General features: G+C 36.4%; 1 protein-coding gene across 1 annotated transcript in view; it reads left to right on the forward strand.

Annotated features, from left to right (window-relative positions):
- Positions 1-10,844, forward strand: part of LOC308247915 (uncharacterized protein C9orf85 homolog) — a 64,818-nt gene extending 53,974 nt beyond the window's left edge. The window contains exons 3-4 of the mRNA XM_080667749.1: positions 9,083-9,196; positions 9,735-10,844. Of these exons, the coding sequence (XP_080523875.1) occupies positions 9,083-9,196; positions 9,735-9,888 (268 nt within the window). The 3' untranslated portion in view covers positions 9,889-10,844. The remainder of the gene's footprint in view (positions 1-9,082; positions 9,197-9,734) is intronic.
- Positions 10,845-11,635: the final 791 nt, after the last annotated feature.

Raw genomic sequence — 11,635 nt, forward strand, 5'->3', positions numbered from 1 at the left:
AACTTGCCTATGAAAACTAACTTTTAAAATAAAAATATTAGTGAGACAAGTGGTCATTGAAAACTTCAAATTTTGTCTCTGATTTTCATCCTTAAATATGTAATGAACATTTTTTAACTTTTACTTTTTTGTGTGTTTTTCATTATAAAAAGGTAAATGTCTTTTTACTTTTAAAATAACATTCTAAAAAAGGGTATTACTATCTCCTTTGTTAGTAAACATGGTTTATAGGAATGACCTGTGTTTTTATTTGACCACAGTTTTCATTAAAATAATTACCTGTAGTATATGAATGGTCAAGATTGTTTGATTATTCCTAGGAATTGTGTGCTGTGGAGAAATGAAAAGAAGGCAAAACCATCATTATTTTAATATCTGAAGTTCTCTTTGCAATGTACTCACAAAATTTTCTAAATATAGCTATTTTTTAAGGAAAATTAGGTAAAACTTACACTAGGTGATTTTAAAGTCTCTCCTTACTATGTATTTTATATGAAAAACACACTCTCAGGAGTGGTTAAATAATTTGCAGTTATTTTAAAGATGTTTCATGAGTTTTATGACAATTTGGAATTCATATCATGTATCATTAAAATAATATCTAAACCATTTAATTATTAAGATCAAGATTCTATGGCTTGGCAAATATACTATTGTGGTAAAAAAAAAAAAAAATCCAGAAACTCAATTACTTTCAGACCTTCTCTCACTCTACTTCCAGTGAGGATGTCAAGCATGGATTAAGAGTTTTGAAAGAGAATGCACATCAAGGTCCCACTTCTGTGACAGAAACTGGGAAGATGGTAAACATCTAAAAATGTATATAATTTACATTTTCACAAACATGAGGAAACATGTCAGTTATAAAATATGTGTGTATCTCCTTATAAATAGGTATATTTATAGTCATAGAAGTACTAGTTTAATATAACCTAACCGGTTTTCAGAATGAATTTAAATTTGAAAAGAGAATAATCTATTTCAGCAATAGAATTCCTTCGCTTCTCCAAATTGGCCATTACAGTCTCAGCCAGCAGTGGGAACACTGGAAAGCCCCCACATCAAGGAAGTATTTTTTTGATCCAGTCGGGTTTACAAGTGGCAGTGTGCATAAGAATGTCTTAGAGTTTAACTGACAGATTGGGACCCTGTCCCAAGATTCTGATTATGTAAATAATGGGTGTAGACATTAATCTGCATTTGAATAAGCTATGCAGGTGATTGAGCCAGTGTTTTGAGGCACTGTTTTGGGGATTAGTTGGGCTAGAGAATGTAGAATCTGTGATCTTTTGACTTCAGATTTCAAAACCGGAGATCCCATTTTTACGCCTAGTTTACATGTAAATTTTAACTTTGACAATTCAGTAAATAGTTTTATCCCTGAATTAGCTATTTGAATACTTAAGGATTGGTTTACCTGTGAAGTCCCTGGTGTGAAACAACATAGAGAAATGAAAACATTGTAATTTTCTTAAATCCTGAGATGAACCTAGCCAAAATAGATTTTCTTTAAAATTATTTTAAAACTTTAAAAAAATTAAAGCAAAAAAAAAACAACAAAACACAATACAACACTGAAAATTTTCCTAATCCAAACTTATTTTTCCACTGATTTGACCACCAATTGTTCATCCATTCTACCAGTTGATGGACATTTAGGTTTTGTTAGTTTTTGGTGGTTATGAATTACACTGCCATAAACATTTATGTATAGGTTTTGTGTGAACATACGTTTTCATTTTGGGGGGTAAATATGTAGCAGTGAGATTGCTGGATTGTATGGTAAGGTTGTTTTTATATTGAACTGTCTAACTTTTCCAGAGTGGCTATACCATTTACATTCCCATCAATAGTTTGAGTTCCAGATATTTTAGCCATAAGCTGAATCTCATTGTGATTAAAATTTGCATATCTCTGATGACCACTGGTGCTAAGCAACTTTTCATGTGCTCATTTGGCATCCCTATTTCTTCTTTGGGGTAGTTCTTTCTGTTCATTAGCTAATTTTTTATTGAGTTGTTTTGTTTACTTATTACTGAGTTTTGAAAGTTTTTTTATATCCTGAGTATAACATATTTTATCAGATATGTGTTTTGCAAATAGTTTCTGCTTTTATATTTGGCTAGGGTCCCAATATAACAGGAAATGAGTTATAACTCATTTCTTGTTGATTTTATGGCTCTTCAATTATTTCAGCATCATTTGTTGAAAAAGCTACCCTTTCTTCCTTGAATTCCCGTTGTCCTATGTTGGAAATTAGTTGACGTATGTATGGGTTTATTTTTGGATCCCATTCTATCTCATTGATCTGTGTGTCTGTCACCAACCACACTATCTTGATTACTGGGGCTTTATGATAAGTCTTGAAATCCAGTCAGGAGAATCTTCCAACCTTTTTTGCTTTTTGAAAGTGGTTTTGACTATTATAGTTTCTTAGCTTTTTTTTAAAAAAATAACTTAGAATCAGCTTGTCAATTTTTACAGAAAATCACTGGTCATTGCTACAATGTAGAAATGCAATTTATTTTTGTTTACTGACTCTATATATTGTGACTTTAATAAACTCACATTTTATTTCTAATCCTTTTAAAAATAGATTCTTTGGGATTTTCTATATGAACACAGTTTTATTTCTTGCTTTCCAATCTGTATGGCTTTTATTTCATTTGATCTTGTGCTATCTGGGAGTGATGAGGGCAGATACTTTTGCCTTGCTCCTGATTTTATGGGGAAGGTATTCAGTCTTTTATCATTAAGTATGATATTGGTTGTAGATTCTTTGTAGATGCTCTTTATGAGGTTGAAGAATTTTCCTCCAATTCTTAGTGTACTGAGGCTTTTTATTCTGAATGGTTATTAAATTTTATCAAATGCTTTTTCTGCATCTATTGAGATTATCATATGGTTTGTCTTCCTTAGAACACTGATTTGGTAAATTACATTTATTGATATTAATATTGAATTAGTCTTGCATGCCCTTGGGTAAACCCCACTTAGTCATTATATGTATCCTTTTTATATTTTGCTAGATTTGATTTACTAACATTTTGTCATAGATCTTTATATCTATGTTTATTAGAATTACTAATCTGTAATTTTATGTTTGCTTTGTTTTGCTATTAGGGCCTCATCAAATAGGTTGGGAACTGTTTCTTCCTATTTTGTTTTTTGGAAGGTTTTTGTATAAAATCAGTATTATTTCTTAAACTAGTGGCCCGGTGCATGAAATTTGTGCACAGGGAGGGGGGGGGGGGGTGTCCCTCAGCCCGGCCTGCACCCTATCCAATCTGGGACCCCTCGAAGGATGTCCTATTGCCAGTTTACAGAGAATGGGCCTAAACCAGCAGTTGGACATCCCTCTCGCAATCCGGGACTGCTGGCTCCTAACTGCTCACCTGCCTGATTGCCCCTAACCACTCTGCCTGCCGGCCTGCTTGCCCCCAAATGCGCCCCCCCCCTCCACCAGCCTGATCACCCCCAACTGTCCCCTGTGCCAGTGTGCTCGCCCCCAACTGCCCCCCCTGCCGGCCTCCTCTCCCCCAAATGCCCCCCTGCTGGTCTGCTCACTCCAAACTGCCCCCCCCACCCGCTGTCCTGATCACCCACAACTGACCCTCACTGATAGCCTGCTTGCCCCCAACTGGCCCCCCTGCTGGTCTACACACCTCAACTGCCCGCCCCCCCCCCCCCCCCCGCCGGCCTGATCACCCCCAATGGCCACCCCCCACTGGCCTGATCACCCACAACTGCCATCCCATCCTGGCCTGATCACCCACAAATGCCCTCCCCTCTTGGCCTCTAACCGCCTATACCTCGGCCCCGCTACCATGGCTTTGTCCAGAAGAATGTCCAGAAGGTCTCCTGGAAGGTCTCTCAGTCTAATTAGCATATTACCCTTTCATTAGTATAGATAGAGGCCTGGTGCACGGGTGGGGGCTGGCTGGTTTGCCCTGAAGGGTGTCCCGGATCAGGGTGGGCTTTCCCTTGGGGTGTGGGGCGGCCTGGGCGAGGGGCCTGTGGTGTTTTGCAGGCTGGCCACGCCCCCATGGGGTGAGGGTCCCCACTGGGGGGGGGGCATGGCCAGCCTGGGTGAGGGGCTGAGGGCTGTTTTCAAGCTGGCCACACCCCCTTCAGGGTGGGGGTTCCAGCTGGGGTGCCTGGCCAGCCTGGATGAGGGGCTGATGGCTGTTTGCAGGCTGGCCATGCCCCCCCAGCAGGGACCCTCACCCCATGGGGGCATGGCCAGCCTGGGTGAGAGGCTGATGGCTGTTTTCAGGCTGGCTAAACCCCCTTCAGGGTGGGGGTCCCCACTGGGGTGCCTGGCCAGCCTGGGTGAGGGGCTGAGGGCTGTTTTCAGGCTGGCCAAACCCCCTTCAGGGTGGGGGTCCCCACTGGGGTTTCTGGCCAGCCTGGGTGAGGGGCTGAGGGCTGTTTTCAGGCTGGCCACACCCCCTTCAGGGTGGGGGTCCATGCTCGGGTGTCTGGCCAGCCTGGATAAGGGGCTAAGGGCCATTTTCAGGCTGGCCACGCCCCCCAGTGACCCAAGCTCCCAGCCCCTCCTTTTTTTTCTTTTTCTCCAGCCCCTCCTTGAGGGGAGACCAGGGTGGGCAGGAAGCTGGAGCGAGCAACCCAAGCCTCCTGCTTGCTCCAGCTCCGTGGCCTCCGCCATCTTTGTTGGGTTAATTTGCATATTCGCTCCTGATTGGCTGGTGGGCATAGCGGGACGGTCAATTTGCAGGTTTTTCTTTTATTAGTGTAGATGTTTGGTAGAATTCATCAGTGAGGCCATTTGGGCCTGGAGTTTTACTTGTTGGAGAGTTTTTAACTATGATTAAATTTTTCTTTAATGGATAGAGGAATTTTTAGATTAAGTATTTCTTCTTAAGCAAGTTTTGATAATGTTTCTTTCCCAAATTTGTGCATTTCAATGATGTTTGATTTATGGGCATAGAGTTGTCTGTAAAATTTTATTATTATTCTTTCAATATCTGTTGGATCTGTAATGCTGTCCCTTCTTCACTTCTTGATATGGGTAATTTGTTTCTTTTCTTTTTTTGTCCTGATCAGTCTGGTTATGTGTTTGTGAATTATATTAATCTTTTCATTGAGCCTGGTTTTGGTGTTATTAATTTTCTCTGTTTTCAATTTCATTATTTTCTGTTTATATCAATATTTCTTCCTTTTGTTTGCTTTTAGTTTAATTTATTTGTCTTTTTCTATTTTCTTAACGTGGAAGTTTAGATCGTTTTTCTTGTTTAATATAAACATGTAATTATATATATTTCCCAAGAACTTTTTTAGCTTCTTTCTACAAATTTTGATTATGTGTTTTCATTGTCATTCAGTCAAAATATTTTCTAATTTTTCTGTGACTTCCTCTTTGACCTGAAGATTCTTTAGAAGTGTTCTAATTTATAGATATTTGGGCATTTTCCATATATTTTTCTGTTACTGATTTCCAGTCAATTTCACTTTGGTAAGAGAACATATTTCGTATAAATTTACAGGTGTGGGGTTTTTTTTGTTTTGTTTTTTTAATTTATTGAGGTTGGTTTTATGGCTCAGATATGATCTATCTTGGAGAATGTTTCATGTGTACTTGAAAAGAACATATTGCTCTTGTTGGGTGGAGGGTTCTATAAATGTCAATTTGGTTCATAGTCTTCTGTCAACCAGGTGTTCTATATCTTTACTGATTTTTTTTTTTTTTTGTCTATTCATCCAGTTAGTTACAGAGAGAGGTGATGAAGTCCCTAGTTGTAGTTATGAACTTGTCTATTTCTCTTTTTATTTCATAGTTTTCCCTCATTTATTTTAACAGCCTGTTGTTGGGTACATAAACATTCAGGAATATTTTGTGTTTTTGGAAAATTTATCCCTTCATTGTCATGGTACTATGCTTTCTTTTTAACTATATATTCATGTTAAAGTGGACTTTAAAAATAGATTTTTACTGATTTCAGAAAATGAGAGAGACAGAGAGAGACAAAGAGACATCAGTGATGAGAGAGGATCATTGATTGGCTTCCTACTGGGGATTGAGCCTGCGACCCAGGCATGTGCTCTGTCAGGAAATCGAACTATGACCTCCTGGTTCATAGGTTGATGTTAAACCATTTCTTGTCTTTTATTCATAATGGTGCCATGAACATGGGTGTGTATATATCTTTTTGAGTTAGTGATTTCATTTTCTTCAGATAAATAGCCAGAAATAGATTGCTGAATCATGTGGTAGTTCTATTTTTTAATTTTTTTTATGAACCTCCATACTTTTTCCATAGCACAAGCTATACCAATTTACATTTTCACCAACAGTGCACAAGGGTTCTCTTTTCTTTATGTCTTCACCAACACTTGTTATTTCTATTCTTTTTGATAAAGCTTTTTGAAGGAATAATCTCATTGTGGTTTTGATTTTCATTTTCCTGAGAATTAGTAATGCTGAACATCTTTTCATATACATGTTGACCATCTGTTTATTGTTTTGGGAAAAATGTCTATTCAGATTCTCTGCCCAATTTTTAATCAGATTGTTTGTTTTTGCTATTGATTTGTATGAGTCCTTTATGTATTTTGGATATTCTCCACTTACAGATATATGTTTTACTTATATTTTCCCTATTCAGTAGGTTGCCTTTTTATTTTTTTGATGGTTTCCTTTGTTGTACATAGCTTTTTAGTTTGATTTAGTCCCACTTGCTTATTTTTGTTTGTTTTTTGTTCCCTTTAATTTTGGTGTCAAATTTAAATAATCATTGCTTACAACCTATGTTTTCTTTTAGAAGTTTTATGGTTTCAGGTCTTACATTTAAGTCTTTAATCCATTTTTAGTTAGTTTTGGGGTATGATGTATAATTGTGATCCATTTTCTTTTCCTTTGTATGAGACTGTCCAGTTTTCTCAGCAATTATTGAAGAGTCTGTTAATATATTTTTTACTTCTTTATTGCAAATTTATTGACTATATATGAGTGAGTTTATTTCTGGGCTCTCTGTTCTCTTTGATCTGTGTGTCTCTTTATGCCAATATCATACCGTTTTGACCATTATAGCTTTGTAATATAGTTTGAAATCAGAGAGCATGATGCCTCCAACTTTGTTCATTTTTCTCAATATTGCTTTGGCTATTTGGGGTCTTTTGTGCATATAAATTTCAGAATTATTTGTTTTATTTCCGTGAAAAATGTCATCAAGATTTTGATAGGGATTGCATTGAATCTGTATATTGCTTTAAGTAGTATGGGCATTTTAACAATATTATACAGATACTAGAGGCCCGATGCACGAAATTCATGCAAGGGGCTCAGCCCTCGCAGCCATGGCAGCTTGCCTCAGCCCTCGCAGCCCCAGCTTCATCGGGAAGGTCGTTTGGCTGTCCGGTCTAATTAGCATATTATGCTTTTATTATTATAGATATGCAGAACATTCTATCCTAAAGTGATGGAATATACATTATTCTCAAGTGCACACCAAATATTGTTGAGGATAAATCATCTGTTAATCCTCAAAACAAGTGGTAAAAATTTAAGAAGATTAAAATTATATCAAGCATCTTTTGCAACCACAATAGTATGAAACTAGAAATCAATTTACAAGAAGAAAACCATAAAATTTGCTAATTTGTGGAGAATAAGCAACATGCTGTTAAACAATCAATGGGTCAAAGAAGAAATCCGAGAGAAATTTTTAAAAAATATCCTGAGATAAGTGAAAATGCAAATAGAACATACCAAAACATTGGGATGCAACAGTAACTGTTCTAAGAGAGAAGTTCACAGCAATAACTGCTTACAACAATAAACAAACAACCTAACTTTACACCTCAAGGACCTAGAGAAAGAAGAAAAAAGTACAAAGCAATTAGAAAGAAGGAATTAACATAGATCAGAGCTGAAATAAATGAAACAGAAACTGAAAAGACAATAGGAAATATTAATGAGTTGATTAGTTAAAAACATAAACAAAATTGACAAATCTTTCGCTAGAAAGAGAGGACTCAAATAAATAAAATCCAGAATGAAAGAGATGTTATAACTGATACCACAAAAATACAAAGATTCACAACAGACTACTATGAACAATTGTATACCAATAAATTTGACAACCTAGAAAAAACAGATAAATTTCTAGACATACAATCTGCCAAGACTGAATCATTAAGGAAGAGAAAATCTGAATAGATTACCAGTAAAGAGATTGAATCAATAATCAAAAATTCCCAACAAACCAAAGTGCAAGATCAGACAGCTTCATTGCTGATTTCTACCAAATATTCTAAGAAAATTAATACCAACTCTTCTTAACTCTTCCAAAAAATAGAAGAGGAGGGAACACTTCCAAACCCATTTTGTAAGGCCTGCATCACTGATATTAAAACTAGACAAGGATATCATAAGAAAATTACAGGCCAATATTCCTGACTAATATATAAGCAAAAATCCTCAACAGAATATTAGCAAATCAAATTCAACAGTACATTAAAAGGATCATATACCATAACCAAGTGGGATTTGTTCCAGGAATGCAAGGATACTAGTAGTTTATCATCTACAAATCAGTCAATGTGATACACCACATTAACAGAATGAAAGATAAAAATCTGACATCATATTCATCAATAGAAAGCTGAAAGCTTTTCCTGTAAGAGCAGAACAAGACAGAATGCCCACTCTTACCACTTTTATTCAACGTAGTATTGTAAGTCCTGGCCAGAGTAATTAGGCAAGAAAAAGAAATAAAGGGCATCCAATTTGGAAAGGGAAAAGTAAAACTGTCACTGTTTGCAGATGACATTTTTTAAGGCATTATGAAAGCAGAAAAATCTTAAGTACATCTGTAACCTGTTATCTAGAAATGCTTTATTTAATGTAAAGCTATATAAAATAAATACCTGAGATTGGAATTGTTTTTTTTTATTATCGTCTAAAGTTTTATATATGCCTCCTTTTTCTGAGATTGGAATTTAGGAGTTTTGATTTTTGGGCTTTTTATCTAGACATTTAGCTTTACTTCCTCATTTTATCAAATATCGTATCTTAGGTAATTAGTGAAAATTAATGTTTGATTTCATTTTCTACTTTTAGTGTTAAATGTTTACAAAAGACAGTGAAAGATTCTTATCACATAATGTGTAGACCATGTGCCTGTGAACTTGAAGTTTGCGCAAAATGTGGAAAGAAAGAAGACATTGTTACTCCGTGAGTATTTCTTTCATGTTTGGGTTTTACTGTTTTAGTAATTGGTAAGCGAATTTTATTTAAGGAAATGTTCATTAGCTCTGAGGATCTTGGTAAGTTTCAGTGTATCACACTAATGTAGACTTTTCTGCCTAATAGAAAAAAGTCTTAATTTATCATTACAGATTGAAGTGAAACTTTATAGGTGAAACTTTATATTTTTAGGAAATTAAAATATTTATCTGTGATGTTCATATTCATTACTCATAATTAAAAAGTTCCTTATTATGTAACTGCTTTTCTTTACTGGACATCATGCATTAATTTTTTTGAGCCTACTTTTTTTGACAACAGTCAATATTTATATATTGAAAATACATTAAAGAATTATAATAATATAATTCATTGGATTTTTAACTTAGTCTTCAAGGATTTTTTTCTCTTTACTTATTTCATTAGGCTTCTGTTAATCAGGAAATGTAGTGTAAAGTTATTTTCAATCTACACAAGTAAATAGTGAAAGCCTGGGAAATAAAGAGGTTTTTCCTTCCATCTTTAGGTTTAATAAAGAACCAGAAAAGACAGAAAACATTGAAAATAATCCGCATTCCAATTGTAGAAGAAGCTGCAGAAGAAATAAAGAAGAAAGTGATGATTTAGATTTTAATATTGATTTAGATGACTCAGAAGAAGATGACAATCAAATAGATTAATATATTAAAAATCAGTGTAAAAACATGAAATTCTGAACAATTTTAGACTTTGAGGGTTTTACAGAAAAATACTGTGAAATCCTAATAAAGAATTTAGAATGACCTATAGAAAATGATAACATTTATACATGGACAATATAAATTGTGTATAATATTTGAACAATTATAAAACTTATGCAGAGTTTTCTTACAATAAATTTCCAAGTAGCATATGCTAAAAGATCTGCCAAGTGAGCATTGAGGTATCATAATGCAGTTCATGGGAATTATGTAGAAGAATATCAAAGTAATAAGATTCAGAATTGATGGTTTTGTAAGAACTATCTCATAGAAAAAATTAGATGACATTATTGCTAGCCTCAAAAATTGGTCCTCAGGTATGTACCTTTTGATAAATTTATCTCAAGTAAATTATCCATAAACAAAAGCCTCCTTACTTAATGTTTGGTTGCTTTATAATGCAAAAAGTTAATTTTTTAAATAATAATGTTTAACAAGTATGTAGCAGTTTTTTAAAATATATTTTTATCATCACATTTTTAACATTTTTTCTTTTATAAAATATACACACAGAAAACTGCATAAAATATATATGTATAGTTTAGTAAATACTTACAAAGAAAATTCATACATCTATCACACAGATGAAGAAACTACTCCTAAACAATGTAAATTAGCTTTATCTGATTTTTGAACGTTTTTTCTTTTTATTATGAAAAATCTCAAACCTTAAGAAAAGTAGCAAAATAATGCAATGAACCTTTGTATAATCCTACCTAGATTCATATTTGTTAACAGTTTGCCCATTTTGTTTGTATCTGAATAGGTGGATATGGATATATATTTTATTTGCTGAACCATTTAAAAATAAGCGGTAGGCATTAGTTTTGAATACACTTATGCATGTTATTTTGTACCTCTTCTTTATTTTATTAATATGAAATTTGTGAGATTGATTCAGGTTGTTGCAGAAGCTGTTACTAGTTCATTTAGATGTCTCTGTTTTATTCTATTACTAGAGGCCCGGTGCACGAAATTCGTGTACGGGGGCGGGGGGGTGTCCCTCAGCCCAGCCTGCACCCTCTCCAATCTGGGAGCCCTCTAGGGATGTCTGGTGGGATCGGGCCTAAACGGACAGTCGGACATCCCTCTCACAATCCAGGACTGCTGGCTCCCAACTGCTCGCCTGCCTGCCTTCCTTATTGCCCCTAACCGCTTCTGCCTGCCAGCCTGATCACCCCCTAACTGCTCCCCTGCCAGCCTGATTGATGTCTAACTGCTCCCCTGCCAGCCTGTTTGCCCCCAACTTCCCTCCTCTGCTGGCCTGGTCACCCCTAACTGCCTTCCCCTGCAGGCTTGATCGCCCCCAACTGCCCTCCCTTGCAGGCCTGGTTTCTCCCAACTGCCCTTCCCTGCTGGCCATCTTGTGGTGACCATCTTGTGTCCACATGGGGGCAGGATCTTTGACCACATGGGGGCAGCCATCTTGTGTGTTGGAGTGATGGTCAATCTGCATATTACTCTTTTATTAGATAGGATAGAGGCCTGGTGCATGAGTGGGAGCCAGCTGGTTTGCCCTGAAGGGTGTCCCGGATCAGGGTGAGGGTTCCCTTGGGGCGTGGGGCGGCCTGGGCAAGGGGCCTGTGGTGGTTTGCAATCCAGCCATGCCCCCCAGTGACCCAAGCGGAGGCCCTGGTATCTGGGATTTATTTATCTTCTATAATTGAAACTTTGTAGCCTTAAGCGG

The sequence above is a fragment of the Plecotus auritus genome (assembly GCF_963455305.1).
Source record: "Plecotus auritus genome assembly, chromosome: 5".
In the NCBI taxonomy this organism is placed as follows: Eukaryota; Metazoa; Chordata; class Mammalia; order Chiroptera; family Vespertilionidae; genus Plecotus; species Plecotus auritus.